This window comes from Frieseomelitta varia, unplaced genomic scaffold (assembly GCF_011392965.1).
Source record: "Frieseomelitta varia isolate USP_RPSP 00005682 unplaced genomic scaffold, Fvar_1.2 scaffold_870, whole genome shotgun sequence".
NCBI classification, from domain to species: domain Eukaryota; kingdom Metazoa; phylum Arthropoda; class Insecta; order Hymenoptera; family Apidae; genus Frieseomelitta; species Frieseomelitta varia.
Window position 1 is genome coordinate 34,418 of NW_025110668.1, and position 21,045 is coordinate 55,462.

At 51.7% G+C, this 21,045-nt stretch overlaps 1 protein-coding gene across 5 annotated transcripts in view; it reads left to right on the forward strand.

The window, feature by feature from the left end:
* The window catches only part of LOC122536754 (protein Wnt-6-like), a 62,051-nt gene that overhangs the window by 23,985 nt on the left and 17,021 nt on the right, over positions 1-21,045 (forward strand). Inside the window, exon 1 of one of the 5 annotated variants that reach the window (XM_043669393.1) lies at positions 14,207-14,507. The exons of 2 other annotated variants lie outside the window; for them this stretch is intronic. Coding sequence is in view for 1 of the 3 variants with exons in the window: in XM_043669390.1 (XP_043525325.1) it covers positions 18,336-18,403 (68 nt within the window). In the remaining 2 variants the exon portion in view is untranslated. Of the gene's footprint in view, positions 1-14,206; positions 14,508-15,364; positions 18,404-18,685; positions 18,799-21,045 lie in introns of those variants that run through there. 2 more of the 5 variants (XM_043669390.1, XM_043669395.1) reach the window with 2 other exon arrangements.

Below are 21,045 nucleotides of genomic sequence, written 5' to 3' on the forward strand. Positions count from 1 at the left end.
AAAAAAGAAGAAAGGGAGGTTGCCCTTGATCACGTGGCAGGAAAAGTAGGAGGAGCGAACTTCCCCTACCTCGCATCCCTTGGAGGATGCTCAATCGGCATAATTGAGGTTTATCTCGTTCCCCGACTCCGCTTTCCGCCTACTCAACCCTACCGTTTGTTTCCCTCCCGTTCTTTGCCCGTTTCCGTGCAACTCTACAGACTCACAGGAGCGCGCGCGCAGATTCCACTGGACCACGCGCGCAGGGGTTGCTCCGTTTCGTCCTGAAATAGTAACTCTCCGCGTTACTTCCTCGACGGAAGTTGAAATGTTCACACACTCGCGCGCACCGTTCGCATCGTGGCCCGTACGCCCGGTTAAAACGAAAGGAAAATTAACGGTGCGAACCGAAACTCGCCGAATTTCATCTTACTTACCTAATAATCGTTTTAACCGTCGCGTCTCTTTGTCATTCGAGCCAATTAGCGAGGCTCTCTCGGCTGTAACGGTCGACGAACGCAATCGAATCTGACTCGATCTCGCGATTAGAAGGGTGAAATAAGGGAACTCTCGACTCCCCCTCGGTTCCACCTTTGACCAGTCCTTTGTCCCCATCTTCTCTCCTCGTTCTTTCGATGTTCGATCGTGTCGCGCCGAAAGCGCAGATCTCACGGACGTGGTCGCTGAGCTGGCAATTAGTTGGCAACGACCCCGTTCGCGTTGCGCCGATGTGTATCGTAGTAGTTACCCCAACGACGTGCCACGTGGTCGAAGATCAAACGACATCCTGAATCAAAGCGCACGCGGTCGGGGTCTCCGGAGGATCGCCAGAGACGCGGATCGAAACGCGTGGAACTCGTTTGACGACGCCCGTGCCGCAATTTACCTCTACGTATCCTAATTAGAGTTCACGTTCCTCGCGTCTTTTCCTCGTTTTGTCCTCTAAGTACCGATAACCCTCTCATTCTCTCTCCGAAGAGGAAGAGCTCCGAGCTTCGCGCGGCTCCGTGATCGTCTTCAATCGTAGAACGAGTTAGAAATCGGACGGCGGAGGTCGGAGGTCGTCCGATCTCGAGGAAAAGGTCGAGAAAAAGGAAAGTCTGTGTCGTTTCTCCTGGTAAATGAATTTCGTGGCCGTTCGTGGCAACCGCCGTTTGCACAAGTTAAAAAAGCATTTGTCAAGGCACGCGGACCGATCTTTTTGCTCGTGCATGCGAGAACCAACGACTACGTTCCATTCGTTTGGTAGTGGACGCTCATTGCCGAGCCGGGTACCTCACCGCGATAAGATCGTTCGTGCTTCCAGAGGAGTTTCTTCTCCCTCTCTGTCCCGCAACACGGCTTTTGCTGTCTCTTCTTTCTCTCCTTCGGATCGTTCTCCTCCCGCCCTCCTTTTCAACGTGTACCCTCTGTCATCCTATCTGGGTGCATTACTTATCGGGCTATCGAGTGTCCTGACCATGATCTTGGCACGCGAACGCCGATACCATCGAACCACTCGATCATCCTATCGCCGTGCAATGCGCCCTGGTGCACTCCTCGCTCGGAAGCCTAATTGGCCGGCGTTCAAAAAGGGGTATAAACCCTCTCACTTTCTTTCTCTCACCCCACCTTCTTCCTTCCCCCCCCCTCTCTATCTCTCTCTTTTATCTTTTTTTTTTTAACCCGTCGCTCTCTCGTTGTTCCGAAACGTCTATTTTCGATAAGATTTCGTTCGTTCGTATTCGATTGCACGTGCGTACGGTCGAGCGCGATATGTTCTCTGCGCGAAGAAAACTACCGTCTGCTCGCGTGTCACGCTGTCGCCCGTGTTACCCCTTTGGAGGTATGAAAATCCCGATAAACGAATTATCTTTCACCGCAAAGGGTGTCGTACGTACTTATCTTTCTCGCCTTCAGTCTCGCCTCGTCTAGCTCGATTGGTCAAACCATCCTCTCTCCCGTAATTAGTTCCCTCTCCACACCCCTTAGCCTTTTCTCCCCCTCCGATTTTACAAATCAGCGATTCGACCGATTCGTCAGAGACGCGTTTCGCTGTGCCAGAAAAACGCTTCACGTCTCGAGCGTGATAATCGATCGATTCTCACACTCGTTTTCGCGGGACGTGGCAGAATGGATCTTTCTCCGTTAGCGGGACGTGATTGAGACGTCGATCGGTTAATCGAGCGAGAAATTCCTAACGAGAAGCGCGGAAAAAGCCGCGCGACTCATCGAGCACCACCGATCGAGATCGAGATCAAGAGCCGGCGATCACGCCAACTGTGTGAATTGCACGTTCATTGTTCGTTGCGGATCGGTTCGAAACGAGAGCGTGGCCGGTTCGCCCGATTGAAGGAAGGTGCGGGGAGCTCTGGCGTCGGCGCGAGAGAAGCCCTGGCAATTCGAGCGATCCGCTCACCATGGAAACTGTGGATGGAGGCTGTGTGGGAGCTACAGAGGCCGAGACAGAGAATTGTCCGGAATGTTTTAATAATATGCATTCCTGCCGGATGAACGCCGAAAGCGTCCGTCCCCTCCCCCTCCAGGATTGGGGGGAGGATTGCATTGTACCCTTCGCAGTCCGCTTTACAATAACTATGATATAATTAGCCAGCTATTTTTCTCGGTCGGAAGAATGCAGCTATGTTTCTCGGCGAACAACGGCGACAACGATTCGCCGTTTGTTAGGTTGTAAAGGTTGTAACGCGATACTAAACTTATGGAAACGATATTAAAGAAGAGAGAAGAAGAGAGGAGAAGGGTGAACGAATAGGAACACGGTGGAAGGAAAGTCGAACTCGTTTCGAACGTCCCACTTCCTATTGCGTTTAAAGGGGGCACATTGTTCGACGAACGCATCAGAAGGACGAATTTTTACTCGTATGCTCGACCGGCCCCGGTCATTAAGCATTATATCGTAGAACCGTAGAACCGTACGTCAAGTGAACGCAACACCCACGTTCCGCGGAAGAAAGAAGAGAGAAAGGTGCGCGCACGCCCCCATCCTTTTAGCGAGCTCGATGCCTTGTTCTTCGCGATTATTTCGGTGCCGGGGCACGCTGTAGAGGAACGCGCACGATGAAAAGGAACGCGTCGACGGTGATGCCTGGGGAATGGACCGGAAAAGAATCGAAGAGGTGTTCCCCGAAACGGGGAGAGACCGTCCCGAGAACTGGAGCGATCTCGTTCGATCGCGACACTCGGTTTGACCCAGATTCCCGCGCTGCTTCGTTCGCGTACACGAGGGAATCGTGTACACGCTCTCCAGAATCGGTAGAAATGGTAGTTTCGCGATCGCGATCTCGGTTAAAAGGGGAGTCGATTCACTCGAGTGCGAAACGCGTCGTTGAAGGAGGCTGTCGATCGAGAGGCAGTTTCCTTTTCTTCGGAAACGATGCGTGCGGAACAGAGAGCCGAACGAGGTCGGAGGATCGTCGAGAAATCGGGCGAAAGAAAGGATCCTCTTTGGTATTTTTCACCGGGCTACTACGCTTTCGAACGGCATTGCAGGATGAGCAGCAGCGCCGGTCGAAAAGATATCCGTTACAAAATGGTAACGCTCGATCGCACGATCGAGCAGGAGATACCGGGAGCGCGGATCATTGGGTATCGTTTCTGTTAAAAGCCACTTGTTGGAGTGCGCTCGGGCGTGATCGATTTCCCGGCTAAAAGTAGCTCCCGGATAATCTGCTTTCGAGGATCATAGACGTTCCGACTGTTTATTATTTGCCAGTGCGAGCCGGTGCTCGCTCGCATCTCGCTGAGAAAAACGAGCCCCGGTGGAACTCGTTTGTTCCCCGTGTGCTCTCTCGTGCGTATTCCCGGGCGCACGCATCTGTAAAATGTCCCGACACTTCAAAGAAGTTTCACTTCGGAGAAGCAACTCGGGAGAAATACGGGAAATATCGTGCACGGTTTTTCCAATCTTTCGCAACACGGTGCCCCCGTTGGCGTTGCTTCTTTTGCATGGAATCGGTCTGTGGGATCGGACAATGCTTGTCTCTCGATACGGAGCGGAGTGTGTTTCGTTGTACGCCCGGGTACGTCCGGCGGCCGATTCACGTCGATCCACGCGGATAATGACTTGAGAGGATAAGAGGATCTCGATTCCGAGTTTTCCATTGTTCTCTGGAAACGGCTTGTATCTCGACCTGTACGCGAGTAACGAGCTAGATACATCTTGCTGGATGCGTTCCTCGCTAGGAGCGATCCTTAATTATCGGCGGTTGCGAAAAGAATTTTCAAAGTAGCCGCTAGACGAGAGAGAAAGAGAGAGAGAGTGTGTGTGTGTATGTGTGTGGCGACTCGAGCAGGGAACGAACGAAATCGGCGTTTCAGCGGTGGTAGTCGAAGGGACAGGGAAGAGACAGAGCTGAAAATAAGGAGCATCCACGAAGATGAGGAATGGTAGCCCGGGTGATCGAGAGAAGGCCAGAGAGGCGATGGGCCACCATGCTCGCCTATTATGGCAAAGGAGCCATGGGGATTCGGTGAGTGGCCCTCGACCAACGGCAATTCGAATAAATAAAGAAGGAAAATAAGATATATGCGCGTGGGTGTGGCGGCAGGCGGGACCCAGGCTCATTGCCACCTCCGAAGCTGTCGGATCTCACACTCTCTGTGTGTGTAGATGCGCAGCTATCTTGCCATGCATATGTATGTGGCTCCGTCTCGATCCTGCAGATCGTTCCGTTTCCTTCCCTCCCTACCTGTTCATCCAGTTACCGGTCCCCATCTTCCGAAACGTCCTTTACCCTCACGCGGGCCCGCGACGACGGACTACTTCTCCGTCGACTACGTCGACTAACATGTTTCCTTTTTCTTCCTTTTTGGTCATTTTGTCAATGATTCGATTACGAGCTTACGTAAAGAAAATTTGAATTCGAACGACGAAAATCAACGGTTACAAGCGTGTCTTACGGCCGAGCAGAAGGAGGAAGCCTAATCGTCGATGTTCTACTCGCAGCCGGATCCGATTAGGATCTCGACACCCACGCCGAGGTCGTCGAAGGAGAACGAGCGTTGTTCTCCTCTGCTCTTTCTTTCGGTCCCCCTCGCCCCTCCCTTCGGACCCTGTTGATTCTGTTGGTATCTGTAGCGTTGTCTGCATTTAGTTGGTATGTTAAATACGCAACGGAGGGTTGCGTATTTAACCGCTACGCGAGGAACGTTTGAAAGGAACGTCGAGTGAAACGGAAGGAAGGGGCGGGAGGGAGTGGGACCGATAAAACGAGTTTATTGGCTCGTTTGTTCTGGAAGGTGGCGGTTTCTTTGTCGCGACTAGTAACGATCGTTTTACTACCGGTTTCAACGATTAGGGCTATCGTGACGTTTCGCGGCTAAAGAGGAAAAAAGTAAGGAGAGCCCGGGCCCGAGTGATTTACCGGTCGTAAACGAATCGTAATCAGCCTGAGCCGGGGCTCGAGCCGCCCTGGTGCATCGAGCAAATCGGGATGCCCCGAAAATTACCAAGTGGAATATATTAGTTAATATAATATAGGTACTTTATATTTGGCTGGACGATCCGCCGGGTTGATCGGCGATGATCCGCGTTTTTATGCCAGCGATCGGTGGAGGGAGGCGAACGTCAGCCAACGGCCAGCTGAGGGCAAGTGAACGCGGACACACGTTGGTGCACGATGCGCGAGCGAGAGTCACGTCTCGAACGATCTGGTATCCCTTTTCTCTGCGTGAGTCTCTTTCGATTCGCGAAGACGAGCCGCGAAGACAAGCTGATGGAAATTGATCGAACAAAGAAGTGTTAATTGCGTTATTACACCGGCCGTACCGGCTTATCGGGCCCTCCTCCTTCGCCCGTCTACCGAAACGATCGCGATCTTATCGGATCGCGTCGGCCATTGTACGATTATTAAATACGATGATGCGGCTCTATCATCCGGGCAGCGATCGACGAGAGTGTAGATCCGATCGTTGGCCAGTGCCAACGAGAGATCGAGGGGACTTTCCAAGCGGCGCGCGGTAGGTCCCTCGTCTCACCCTGCCGTCGTTTCATCTCCTGATGAACAGATTTCTGTTGCCGAGTTGGTCCGTTATTCGACGCATCAACGTCGCGACGTTCCGCGGAGTGACGGAGTAACGTTGTAAGAGGCCGATCGCCGTGTTACGCTTCTTATCGCGAGTATCGAACGCGCGCGTTCATCTCCTCGAGTCGTAAACAGCACGAGTCGTAAACGTTGTTCCTGTTTCGCGGTTCCAGCGAGTCGGACACGAGACCACCCGCCGATCTACGTAGACAACCAGACTTACGCGTTTCTTCGCTGGCCACTCGCTGTCGATCGGTATTCGCGATCGATTCCTCGATCGACGTTTCCAACCACCCGTAGAGTCCCAGCGGACTCGTCCTCGGGGATTTATCGCAATCCATTCGTTGCACCTTCGATCGATCACGGCCGAAGTAAAGTAGGTTTTACTCGGAGTATCGATCCCAGCCTCTGTTCGGCGTTTCTTTTTCTTCGCATTCTTTCGACCGGCCACCGGACAATGTCACGACGAGCACGAAAGTTTGCGAAACGTTGGTTTTTCGTGGCGTTCGGCAGTCCACGTTCCAAAAAATGAAAGGCTTCGTCGAACGTTCGCGGCGCGGACTAATCGATTAATCGCGCGGGGGTCGCGTTCGAACTCACGTACACGTACACGTGCGTGCAGCACGTGCGAGAAACACGTGTCACGTGCTGGCGACGAGCAGCGAGCACACACGCGGAATACCTGTACGTACGCGCGGGCACACGCTCGATCCGAGAGCCGGTTGATTTCTTTCTCTCTCTCTTTCTCGCTCGTCGCCTCGATCTTTCGCGAAAGAAAGCCAGCAGGGACGAGAAACGAGCGAGCGTTTATTAACGTTTTGTTTGTACATCTCGATTAGAGCTAATCGATCCTCCGGCAAAATGAGGCATAATATAAAGCCGTGGCGGGCTCATAAATACTCATTTGTGCGGGCAGCATCTTGCTCCGTCTCTCTTGCTCTCGCTTCTCTCCACTTGACTCTGGCTTTCGCTTGTCCACCGACGTTCTCACCACCGCCCAGGTCGACTTCGTTACGCTTACACGGGTGGCAAATTCGGATATACGAATTCCTGTACGTAATTGATGAGCATCTTCGGCTCGTAGCCAGATTTATCGCTGGCTTTCGTGGCTGTCGGGACAGCAGATATCTCGTACCTGAGTCGCGAGTCGACGACTGTAACGACGAACGAAGCGAAATCGATTGCTGAAATTTATTACTTTTACGAATTTAGCGTTTGTCTACGAAGAAAGGAAAAAAAGCGACGAAAACGACGCGTGTTGAACGTGTGTCTGTAAGGGATGTGCGAGAACTCGAAAATATCGGGAACCCGGCTACCGTTTCTCGAACTACTTTACAATCCTGTATAGCAATCTACAAAATATGTAAATACACAGTTCAATTTCTTCTGCCAGTGAAATTACTGGACACACGGATTCTAAGAATCGTGTGACCTGATGTATACAAACGTGTGACTGCGTGCTTAGTACTTGGATATTATGTACGCTGTTGAGCAGTATCGCTGAGAAATTCGGGCAGTTCAGACGTATATCTCAAAATCTGCGTGAATTTAGTAAAGATTAAAAATCTTTAAAAAAAGTGTCGAGTGATAGTGAGAGTAAAGTTGTGGTAGCAGGAAGTAGTGCAGAAGATGTGCAAAGGAAGAAGGTAAAGAGAAGCTCTGTTTGACATTTTCAAGAAAAAGATGATACAAAGGCGAAATGCACGCATTGTCACCATGAATTTAAAACCAAGTATGCAAATATTATTGGTTTATTACGCATATGCATTCAAACATTAGTATATGTACTAGAAAAGAAAACGAATCGGTATAAAACTTGTCGCATGTACAAAATGATACGCGAAAGATTGTTAAACCTAAAGATATAACAGAAGGAATTGCTCGAATGATGGTTCTGGATCTGCGACCTTTCGATATAGTCGAAGGCGTGGGCTTTAACGAATTATTTAAGCTTGTTCCCAATCCTTTTCGAAATCCCAACTTTTTCGGGAATCCCAATAAATTCGGGTACCCATCCGAAAAAAATTTCGTGTTCCCGACCCGACCCGACCCGATATTTCGGATTCTCTCATCTTTAGTTTCTGTATATGTATCGAAGCGTGTTTGTTTGCTCTAATACACGTACGACGTCGCGATGTTGCGAGTTTCTGCCATGCATCGAGAGCATACGTCGGAGCAAATCGATTCCTCGCGGATCGGCCCAATTTGCGATTCGTCGCGGCGACGAATGTTTTCACCCTTTCTCACGCTACCGCCTCCCAGTTGAGCAAGAAAGCAGTTTTCCAAGTTTCTGTTTGTCGTGGGTAATGGCCGCGGAAAGCTGACTAACAGGCGCAAAATGGACGTCCCCCGGGGAGGGGAATGCTGTTCGTTGAAAGATTACGGAGGAATTCGATAACTCAATCTTCTCTCGGCAAAGAGATCGGCAAAACAGCCGAATCATAGATTCCAAGGGGAAAAAACAAAACGACGAGAGCGGGCACCTATGACGAAGCTGTTCTCGCGCGAGAGATCGCTCGGACGCTGCGTGTAACGCGGCCTAAAGCTCACAATGAGTTGGCCACCTACGGGTATGCAGTCGTGAAAGATGTTTCTCATTGTCTCCCGTCCTGTGGGAACCAATTTTCGTCGAAATCCAACGAGATAAAGGATTTCATGAATGAAGCCCGATCCCCGACGACCGATCCTTTCTATTTTTCTCTCGGTTTCTCTCTGTTGTTCACCTGGATCCACCCTGTATCGCCTGTCTTCTCTTTCACGCGCGTTGCGGCTTCCTCGGAAGATCTAACGATCGTTTCTAAAGGTGGAGCTTTCTCCCCCCCCCCTCCAGTCTCTTCTTCTCCCCCTCCTCATCCTCTCTCCTCTCTCTATGTCTCTCTATCTCTCTGTCTCTCTGTCGCTTCCTCGTCTGCTTGGTCACTCTTTTTTTCTCATCCGCTGAACCAGCATTATCTTATAATCGACCGAATGATTCTTCTGTCCGCTAGAATGGCACGACCTGCTGAGCACACGTTTCACTTCGTTAATGTCCGCCCGTGAGAATGAATTCGACTAATTTGACGACTTCTTTTTCGCCCCAGCATGGTCGACGAGTCTCCTCTATTCTTCCTCCGCGTGTGTGTTCCGAACGACGTCTCGACGTTGGACGCGTGGTCCGAAAGCGACTACGAGAAGCGCTAGAGCATGTTAGAGCAGAAATTTCGTTGAGGAGGAGGGAGAGGGGGGGGGGGCGGCGGAGAGGCTACCAACTATCTGGACGAAGACGAAGGCGCGTGGTCGCTGTATCGCGGTGTGCCTCGTATCGAACAATTCATTTTTGTATTCGGTTCACCTGATCGCGACGTGTGCGGTCCGTGACGTCATAATTCGGGGCCCCTTCGAGGCGTTCCGCCCCCTTAATGCGAGTTCCGACACCTCTCGAGTCCGCGATCCAGCACGCACTTCCCCTCCATCCCGATTCTCGCCGCTCCATCTTCTCTCTCTCTCTCCTTTCTCCCCTTTCTCGGCCGTTTCTCTCTGGCCGTTCCAGCATGGAAAAGAGGAAGAAAAGAGGAAGAAACGAGGAAGACGAACAACGGTGAAAGAGAGGCGAGTCTCCTCTCCCTCCTCATCTTCTCGGCCGGTACTGCCAGAGTTCTCTCGTACCCCTTTTTTCCCTCCTTGCATCTCGCAGTGACCGAAGATGCCTCGATGGTATATACACCTCGAAGGCGGCCAAGGGGGATATAATGGCTCGGCCGGACTTCACACGATGCCGACCGGTACGTCGGCCCCCGAGGATGATACGGACCACGGGTTCGTGAGAGGAAGAGACAAGGACGAAACAACGCCGGACCTCCGGGGGAGGACTTTGAATCGCGGAAGAAGCTGCTGCCGCTGCTTCCATCCTCGTCCTTCCTCACGAATCGCTTGGGCTCGAGCTTCGTCGACGTGCCTCGCGACCGAGCCAACCTTCGGTGCTTCTTCCTCTCGCAAGCCACTCGCAGGCTTGAAAGGAATCGGGAGAACGCGAGCGCAGCGTCTGCTTCCACGAATTAGGAGGGCGAACCGAATGGGGCGGTACAGGACGCAACGCGACGTGTGCGTGTCCCGAACGGGAACCCGAAAATAGATGGAACGAGCGAACGGAGCGAAAAAAACGAAAGAGAGAGAGAGAGAGAGAGAGGCTGACTGAGAGAAGCTTGAGAGGAAGATTAGGGTATTCGAAGGCGTTGGAGAGAAGTCGACGGTGGGTCCTCTCGTGTGGAAGAGTCGGAGGGTGGGCACCGTTAGCCGGTTTTGTACGAGGAGTCCTCGCCGCTGTCAGCCCGCGGGGGCCTTATTTCAAAACCGTACCGAATCAGGCACGACAATCGCTCTAATATCCACACGAATGCCGTGCCTGAGGCCCCCGTGGCCCAACGTGGGCCGCCTCTCTACGCTTCTCTCTTCTGCTCCAACCTTTCTACCCTCTATCACTCAGCCAGACCATCTTTACCCACGAGTAAGAGATCTCCCTTGTCTTTCTCCCTTCTTTTTATCTTCTTCTTTTCTTGTTCCTTCTGCTCGCGTTCTTTTTTTCATTAACACCAACGGTGTCGCCCCGTATTCGATTATATTTTAGTCGTCGCATTTTTTCGCGTTGCTCGCTCTTCTCGTTACGTCACCGTTTCGATTCCGTCTCCGTTTCACGGATCGACGAATCAATGAACGCTGAGTGAGTAATCCCGATCGTATTCAAACTTTCGAGACTGGAACTGGAAATGCTCTTTCATCCCGTTGAAAGGGGGAAGGGGGTCTCTCGTGCATCGTTGCGCGGCTGATAAACGGATTAAGAACTTTGGATCTAATTGGCCCCCGGGCCGATCGTAAAGGAAACCCTCGCCCGGCCTTATTGCCAGCTACGAGATTAGGATTCGTTCGTATATACCCTTTGGAGCTTATCTCTCTTTTAACGTTGCTTTCCAACCTGTCGTGAAACCTGCCTCTATTTACTCGCGCGTACCCCTCGGGTTTCCAATCGTTTTACGGTCCTCTAATCGTCACTTCCGCATACTTGGCCGGCGTTCTCGGTCTCGACCATGGATCCTGTTATCGTTTTTCGTTATCGCCAACCATCGTTTCGCTTCCACCGGTATTTCTTTCTCCTTTTTTCTTCCCCTCCCCCCCTTTCTTTCTGCCTGACCCTCTCGTTCGCCCCCCCGACGAAAAGTATTCGGTCGATACGTCGAAGCAACTTGGAGAGAAATCCGCGGATAAGGCAAGAGGGATAGTTCTCAGGCAGGAGGTGGAAGGAAGAAACGAGAATGGTGGCGCGGTACCACGGTATAATAACAGAGCACCCCAGCCCCGACTAGCTGATGACTTCATTGAACTGGTCTCGCTTGGCCCCCGGGCCCAGGACCTCCCTGAAACTGCCTGAAATTATAACGCCGGTCCGCTTTTGATGCGCTCGAGACACGTTTCGAACATTTAGTGGATCTCGAGGCTGCTTCTCTCAGCAGAAGGACGCGATTCTAGTTCCGTTGTCGAGGCATATCTCCTTCTCTGTTATTCTCGCTACCCCACTCCGTTTCCCTGTTTCTTTTTTCCGCGAATACGTGCTTCCGTGTGCTGTCCATCGCCGGTCGCGACTCTTTCTCTACGCAATAAATCGAACAGCCGCTCGTCGAGAGATACGACGTACAACGCGTCCCTGATCGCAGTGAACACGAGCGTTTCATAAGGAACGAGTCGTTGTTAGACCGTGGCCTATAAACTCGCGACTTACAAGCACGATCGCTTCCCTCTTTCGTCGATGTCTCGTGTCGAACCGACGACCTTCGCGTGGGTTCTCCGCGCCGATTCCACGAACTACAATCGACCCTCTCGTGGCCTTTTCTCGATGCAACGCGTTCGTCCGCCTGTCCGTGCCCGTGTCCCGCATCGGGACAACGTATCGCCCGCGGTCGCGAGATACTTTCAATCCTAGAGTTAACATCGCTCGCCAACTCGCCGCGATTCCTCGTGTGAAAAACTCCGCTGCGTGGACAGACGGTCGTGATCGCGGTCAATCGCGTGCAATCCACTCGTCGTGGACGTTTGTTCGTTCGTTCGTTCGTTCGTCCGTTCGGGAAGAAGAGAAGAAGAGAGAAGTTCGAGAAGCAGAGAACTGACTATCCGCGATATGCGAGAAAAGAGAAACGAGCAGAGCAGAGGTAAACCGGGGAGACAAGTGGAGAACACGGTCGCGCGCGGGGTCAGTTGAATCGAGTCCCCTTCTTCGTCGTCGAATCCCCCGCCGTTCATCGATCGGAACGTCGATCGATTCCTCCATCGGCTCGAGAGAGATCTTATGGGAAATAGAAAGTGGTCACGCGGTGATTCGTGGTTTTGCCGCGTGCGTACGTTTAGCCTATGCGAGATTTACGAGCGGACTGCCTCGTAATTACCATTGTGAAAACTCGGGTGAACCAGGGTGGTTGGAGGTGGGCAAGGGGAAGAATCGTCGGGTGAGGTAGGAGAGGGAGAGGAAGACGAGGAGATCGAAGGGTGAGGAGGAGGAGAGAACGCGAAGGTATACGCTCGAAGAGAGGGACGATAAAAAGTGCGGGACTAGAGAGACGAAAGGAGAGAGAAAGAGAGGAAGAGAGAAACTACTCGAGTGTATCTCGAGGCCAGTTCTATACGTGGGTCTGAAAGTGCCGTGTAATTGCTACGGCGCGTTTGCTCGGGCATCTGTTTACCCACTTCGATCGCAAAACCGCGCCGAGGCTGTAAACGCCCATTCGAGATCGTTCGAGATCGGTTTCCATCTCCAGCAAACGGCGCGCTTATTACCTCTACCGAACTGGCTGCCGATCGATATCTATTTCGTATTAACAACACGCGACTCCGCGTCGTGCTCTTTCGAAATCGTTCGACACGGTGGCCTTCGGTAATTAGGAATGAAATTGCGCGAATCGAATAATTATTAGTTTCGATATCTCCTGCCTGGAAGCTGTACGCGTGCGTCTTTCGATAACACGAATTACGAGCGTCGCTGCCGTTTGTCACGTACCCTCACCGTAATTATCGTCTAATCGTTTGTTGACGGCGTGAATTCGTTCGCGTAAACCCGCTGAAATCGCTCGACTTTCCGTCACGTCCGCGCGTTTTCCTTCGACGCGAGACTTCCCTGATTTTTCGTTGATTCATCCGCGCACGAAATCCCGGCGCCGCGCCACGCCGATCGACCAATGCGAAATTCTTCGAGGATACGTCGGAACGTGGATGACAGAGAGAGGCGCAATAAATTGGCGAAACGTCAGGAGGCAGAAAAACAGCCGGATCCAGCTCGTCTCGGTGTTTCTTTGTCGTGGGACCGATGCCGTGTCATCGGTCCCAAACCGCGGCTTTCGGGGTCCACTACTCGGTCACGAGGTCCCGCTTCACCGTCTGCGACGCGGCCTTGCGAGGTCTGCGACAAAAACTGTTTTGCCAGTCCTTCTTCTCCCCTTCCACTTTCTTTTCTTCTTCTTCTTCTTCTTCTTCTTCTTCTTCTTCTTCTTCTTCTTCTTCTTCTTCTTCTTACACTTCGTTAGAATCGATTTCAAACTTGGCGATTTCTCGACTTCGTCTCACGACGGAATGTCTTCGCGACATTCTTTTTCTACTTGCTCGGTATTTTCGCGAGCGATCGCCACGATCGTACTCGAGGCTGAGGAAGAATGGAGACGCGCGAAGAGAGCGACGTACAGTTCTATCAAAGCGCGTTCGTCACGCGCTGGCGATCCTTTTTTTCTCTCGATTCGTTCTCGTCATAATAGAGGAATCTGTTCGTGGCTGCGCCACTACGATTCGTCTGAATCGGTTTCGAGCGGCACCGGTGGCCGCCACCGGCACGCTGCTGCCTGCCCCGTCGTGGTTCGAGCAGGTTCTCAGGAATTCACGACTCATGCGACGACCGGGTGTCCGAGTGAAACGTATAATGGCATTTAACGAAGAGGAATCGTGGTAGCGGGGGCAGTGAGCTTGCTCCAAATTGTTAGGTCAGGCTAATGTCGAAACGACGGGCCGAGGACGGGCCTGGTATTGTTCCGACACCCTCCTTCGTGCTGATGGCTCGTGGGAACACGCCTGTTTTTTTTTTTTCTCTTCCCCATTATCCTCCTCCGGAGGAGCACCCTCGCCCGATATTTTTCTTCTTTTTCGAAAATACTCATCTTTCTTTTCTGTTGGTTTCTTTTTTTCTTTCTCTCCAGCTCTTTTCGACTCAGCTCGAACGTTAGAGATCTTTGCGAGGTAAGATCGATCGTGATAAAGTCGATCATCGAATCGACGTCTTCCTGCGACGACACAGCCGCGCGAATTAACGTTTAAATCGCGGTCGCGAGCCAGAGAGGATGGAAAAAGGGGGCAAAAGAGGCGAAAAGAGTAAAGGACGAACGACGAGGAACGAAGACGAGAAGATTGGGCTAAGAGAAGCTCCACTCGTCTCTGAAAACTGGTCTGGCAGAGACGCGCGGTCTTAGGAGCAAAGAAGAGTCGGAGGAGCGGCATTCCCCGGTAATTAGTCTCACCCATAAATTACTAGCTATTTCGTGTCTGTGTTGGTCACAACTCGGTAATGTTCTCCCTTTCGTCCTCTCCCCCGGCCTCTTCATTTCTCTTTCTTCCTTTCATTTCTCTCGCCTATACTCCTCCCCCTTACTTTATTTTTTCTTTAAACCGACGTTCCCCGGTACCGCGTCGGTTCCCGAGAAATAAACGATCTGACTCGTTCGTGCCTGACACAAAAATTTCGACAATCAACGAGCGACTTTACGTTTGAAACAGCAGCGTGACACCGACGAAACGTTCACGGTCAAGTTGATGGTCAATCGTGGAAAGGATCTAGGTGCCAAGAGATCTGTGGTACTCGTAAACGGGCTCATCTTTGCCGTAGGTCTAACGCCTGATTCTGATCCGGGAGGATCTCTCGACCGGCCGAAGGGGGGCACAGGACCCCGCTGCTAAATGAGCTGTAATACGGACCCCCGCTGGCCCCCTAGCTTGCTCTTTCTCTCTTTCTCTCTTTTTCACTCCATCGCCAGTTCCTACCATCGCAGAATTCTCTTCTTCTTCTCCGACTCTATCGAGACGTTCGTTCTTTCACTTGTACCTTTCCGTCTGCCTGCCCCCTGCCCCCTGCCCCCTGCCCCCTCGTCCCTCAGTGCCGTTCAAAACTACTCGTTCCGCGCGAGTAGAATTCGGTGGTCGTGATACAGCAACGCCAGACGATTCATTTTACCGGCACACTTGCTCCGATGTTTTTGCTTTCTCCGCTCCTTTTATCTTGTCTTTCTGTCGCTGTGATCGTTCGTTTCTTTTCTTTTCTTTTCTTTTCTTTTCTTTTCTTTTCGTTGGCTGGTCATTGGACGTGTTTCGACGCGCTTCGACCCCGTTGAAAATCTGGGGATAACGAGCGTTTCGCAGTTTCGACAAACAGAGTCACGTATGCGTTTACGTCAGAGGGAACGGGCAGTACGAAACGGTTCTCGTCGCTTCCGCGAACTAACGGAGAACGGTCGTAGCATCGAGACCGATCGCTCGCGCATTTGCTCGGTCAACGAAGCAGTTGACCCGTCGCTAGAGATACACGAAGAGAACGAATCCATCAATTAGGTCAGCCGTTCTCCGTGCTCTCGCCGCCAGACGCGAATGGAGAAAGAGAAGGGAGCAAGGAGAGGAACGAAAGTACGGCTGGTATCTTGTCTCGGTGCCACGCGAGAGCGACACTTTCGGTTTCACCTGAATTTTTTGAAATTGAACGTTCTCTCGAACGCTACTTCAGAAAATGGAGCTAAGCTGGATGGTGTCAGAACTACGCATACGTGTTTCGTCTCTACACCGGATGATTACTTGATAGGTAACTCCTTGAAACATATTTTTATTACAATTCAAAAAAAAAAAAAAGAAAAGAAAAAGAAAAGAAAAAAGACAAAATGGAGAGAATTCGTTCGAAACGAAAAGAATACGTAGCAGATCAAATGCTGACAGTTTAAACCCCTTGTAATCCTGTAACGCGGAACAAGGGGGAAAATGGTAGTCACAGTCGGACTCTCGAGTGAAAGAAAAAGGTTCACGCGATGCTGAGAGTGAAAGAACAGGGCCAAGAGAGAGCAGATTGGTACCAAGCTGTTTAGAACGATCTCTCTTAATCGGATAGCCAAGTTTATCTCGAACTCCGAAAGAAAACGACCAAGATACCATTGTGATCGACGTTCGTCTTCGTGTAAGCCAGATATTCCATCCGGGTCTGCGTCTTTGTTGCGGGTCAGTTCGCGAAAGAAAATAATGGTCTTGAGAAGGATTTGCTCGATCGCGCGTGTCGGGCTGCTCGTTACTCGTGTCGGGGACGAGGACGAGCCTCGAGTCTTGAAATCTGGTCGATCGTATTTTCGCGGGAGCCGGAAATCAGAAACGGAATGGAAACGAGAGGGTCGAAAGGTAGCAGCGCGCGGTTGGGAGCTTGTGGTCCTCCCTCCGTGGGATCCCAAAGCCGGCAGGTTGCGAGGAGGCACAGAGGAGACGAGGTGGTTCGTAGGAGAGTTAAAAGAGGAAAAGAGGGGCTCGGTTGCGTCTCGTTGCCGCCGAGCGGCGCTCACCTGCCTAGTCCGCAACAGTCTCGTACGGTTCGCTCTGGCCAGGAGCTTCGTCTCCGATCACGGACCAGCGATTCTCCTCTCCTCTCCCCTACCATCGACCACTTTCCACCTCCGCACGATCGCGCTGCACCACGTGAGCTTTTCGATCTTCTTCCTACCCTCCGCTACATTTTTTCTCCGACTTTCTCGCTCCCTCGTTCATACCCCCCCCCCCATTCCTCCCCTTCTTTTCTAATCTTTTCATCTTATCTCGTCTTCGACACCGTCGCGCGTTTCCCGCACTGTCCGGAAAATTCAAGATTTGTCGGATCTCTACCAGAGGGATGTCCTCTCGACGGCGGATTCACAATTTCGGTCACGAAACCGTCGACACCGAGGATACCGCGGCGATGGTGACATCGACGTTGGTGGTGTAGTGAAGGTGGTAACGGTGGTGTGTCGGAGGCCGACAAGCCGAAAGAGGAAACGAGGCGGCGGCGGAGGAGGAGGAGGAGGAAGAAAAGAAGCTAAACTAAAAGAGGAAGAGGAGAAGGAAGAAGAAGAAGAAGAGGAGAAAGAAGCAGATGAAGGTGAATGGTGGGGCTGTCTTCTCTACTCCTTGGTACATTTCTGGTGGGGGTAAGGCAACACTCAAAGTTCGTGGTGACGTAGTTGTGGCAGGAACGCGACGCGTTTTTGTCCCCGCCGGAAGGAAATAACAGCTTCCTAGATTCTTAGATCGTCTCTCGTCGTTGGTGTTTGCGTCGAGTCGAGCATCGCGTGTAAAAGGGAGCGCGAGAACCGGGGGGGAAAGGACCGAGAAAAGATAGGCGAAGAGACGGAGATCAAGAGAGGTGGGATCAAGAGAGAGGAGGTGAATGAAAGAAGAGCAAGAAGCGAAGTAACGGAAAAGGGTGGGGAGGGGTATCTAGTTCAGCAGACCGGAAGCGGAGGGTTTCTCTGTCTTCCGGGAATTTGTCAGCCGTGACAAGGACCATTTGCGATTCCAAAAGATTACGCGTTGGCCGAGTCAAAGCAAACGAGAAAATTTGCTTGTTTTTTCACGGGTTGCAGCAGTGGCCTCCGGAAGGAGAGATCATGAGGATTTCGCGTGGTCAATATTTGTATCCATTCGCGTGTTTCAAAGAGGCTCTTTCGCTTTGATCGTTGAACTTTCGAAGCTGGAGAAGAAGGAAGCGGAGGAACGGCCGAAGGAGGAAGAGGAAGAAGAGGGCTGCAACGACGCCGAGGAAGAAGACGAAGAAGAAGTACAAGAAGAAGAAGAAGAAGAAGAAGAAGAAGAAGAAGAAGAAGAAGAAGAAGAAGAAGAAGAAGAAAACGATCGTGCGTCCGGTGAAGTGTCGGCAGAAGCGAAGACCAGATACGAGAAAGTAGTCGAGAGTGGACGGCCGAGGAGATCGGGTGCTCGATAAAGAATTTCACCTTCGAGATCGAGAAAAAGGATCCTCGAGTACCTTTCAAGAGGTGGGCACGTGTGATCCGAGACGCGTTACCGGGCTACCACCCGACACGTCACGCGCAAAAGTCGTCCAATTTTTACGCCGGTTTCGTAGGTCAGGAATCTGGTGGCGCTACGCTGCGCAAGAGACACGATCGGCATCGATTTTCGTTCTTCTTCGTCCCTTCGAGTCGAGAACCCGGTCTCGAGATCCCGGTCGTTTCCGTCGTGTCCAGCTGAACCACAGGAGGCAGACAAGGGAAAAAACAATCGGCACTTGTCGAAGCTGCACGCCGAGGGGCGGAGGGGATGGAGATGCGCCTCGTTCTCGTGGCGATCTGCCTCCTTCTCGTTACCCCCATCGCCGGCTCGTTCTGGTACGTAGTACTCGTTTCTTCACTTCGTTTTCATTCTCTTTTTGTCTAACGAATATTACGAAAAGAAATTATCATTCGGGAATCGTGACATTTTTCGCCTTGGAGTGGATCCTTGCTCGCGCGTCTCGAACATGTTACGTTCTCCTTGCAACAGGAATGAGATATATGTTTATGATCGTCCGTAATCAAAATCATGACACTTTTATATCGGTAATTCTGTGAAAAATAATTGCTCCTCAAGAGCGATTAACGTCAGTACTTTCCAAACGTGACGAACTAACGAGTGCTCCAGTTCCGAAGTACGTCATCTGGGTTATCAATTACGCGGCACGTTACGCGCACGCGGAATGATTAATGACGCCATAAATCCACCTTTGGAAGTTACTTGCGCTCCGGTAAGTAAGACTTGTCCTGAGATTTACGGTTTCATTTCGATTCGCTTAAATTGCTCGTTACCGTTACCGGAAAATCTCGGCCTCTCCTCGAGGCTCGATCCGCCGATTGACAGTCGTCGAGCGGAGGTTTGTCCGTTTTGTACGCTCGAAATCTCGTTGTCTTGCGATACGTAAATTAAACCGAGTTCGGTAGAGATCAGCCCGAAATGTCGCGGATTCGTAACTGGCGTGCGAGTGACACGCTCTTCGTAACTGCGTTACGTGTAACGCTCGGCTAGGTATCGCGAGAACGACAGTAAATTATTCGGTAGCTCGAGTGCACCGTGTGTGTACTTGGGTTTATTATGTAAATGTTTGTACGACGATAGTCGGTTATCGCTGCTTCGTCGTTCAAGGTAGCAGCATCCAGAAACAAATCGCGTTGCAAACGCGTTTAAACGGTCCCTCGGTGCTTCGCCTAATTCGCCTAGTTTTTCACGAGGAATACACGAATTTGACCTCCAACGGAGTTCGCGATTCTCCGATTCGACTCGCGATACGATCTTTTCACTGTCGATTCCGACTTTCTCGAGTTTTTTCCATCCACCACGCGGATCGAAAATTCGACGAGTGGCTCTCGCGGACGAGATTAGGCTATGTACGCGTTGAAATTCGAAGGTGTAGTTTCCCGTGAAGGTGACGAGAAGCGATGGTCTCTCTCTCCTAGGGTCGAGCAAATATTTGTCAACGATTTAAAAGGGGATTTCTGCGCGCAGTCGACACTGTACCGTCGCACCTTGCTCTCATACCTGTGCACGACGTCCACACGACGGGGACGTGTTTGATAAATACATTAGAAGGTTCGTGGTTTGTTTCGACGACAGGTATTTAACAGATATTTAAGTAGGTTCGAGGAATGTTCTCCGCGGAGTCGACTCGGCTTCCAACGTCAAAGTTTTTATTTTCTTTCGCGACGGTCGCGTTCTTGTCGATCGTCGGCATTTCTCGCGTTGCACGAAGAGTCTCTCATCGGGGAAGTTGGCCGATCAACGCGTCTCGTCCGCTCGTTTCAGCGAGAATCGGGGGCCGATTACACTCGATCGGGAACCGGATTCTCGTTCCCGATCGAGATTCCCCGATTTCGTCGCGAAGGATACTATCCACGGTTCGTTCCCCTGGTTTTCGGTCAGTCTCTCTCTCTCTCTCTCTCTCTCTCTCTCTCTCTCTCTTTGCTTCTCTCGTTGCGTTTCACGGTGGCGTGGAGAGCACGGTTGGCAGCGTCCAACTTTTGCGGTGGACAAAGACGGCCGAATAGAAGAGTAAAGAGGTAAAGAAACGAGCGAGGATGGACAATGGTCTCGCTCGAAGCGTCACCCGTAAATCTCGTTGAGCGCGTATAATTTGTAAGTCGGCAGCAGCCCCGTTTCGCCTGTTCCCTCGCCTCCTCCGGCCGCGCGATCCCTCTTCGTCTCCTGCAACCCAGGCCGCGCGAGCCGTCTCTCGAAAGCAGCAGAAAAATCGGGAGCAGCCCACAGAGAGAAGAAAGACCGCGATCCACGCCGTGGATTCAGACGCATTCTTTGCCAGAGAACTCCGTTTTCGTGTTCCGTTCCCGTTCTTGCACTTGTGCTTTCGAAACGATACGTACGCGGGCGATCGGTACGCGGTTCGCTTGTTAATTTTCTAGATCGTCGCGCGACGACCTAGTCCAAGCGGAACAACGGCGATGCGTGTGTTACCGATTATTTCTCTCTGGAACCTGTCACTCTCTTTTTCTCTCTCTATGATCCTTAACTTTGTTTCATTTTGTGCTGTGCGGACGGACGAGCGCAGGCGGCGGAGGATCGTGTCAGAAGATCGGCGATCGATCGGCTGGTATCGTAACGAGCGGTTGCCGATAATACGATAGCGTTCGGTCGGGTCGCAAAGTTGGCCAATGAGCCGCGGTGGGCAGTCCGCAGCTACCTTCTCGCTGGTTGGACAACCCGATACTCCCACCCGATGCACTCTGTCTTACCTGGCCTCTCTCTCTCTGTCTTTCTTTCCCGCGCCGGTATAATCATAATCATAAGAGCACGCGGACCGTGCGCGACGCGAGGTCAACCCGTTCCGCTTTTATCGGTCCATGGCCGAGTCGATTCGCCCGAACCATTTGATTCCAACATCTGTCCGCCTGCTCGATCTCTTGCACAAGCACCGGCAACCTGCCGAATCTACGCGGGATATATTGATCGATCATCCTCCTTCGCCTCCTTCCCGGGTTCCTTC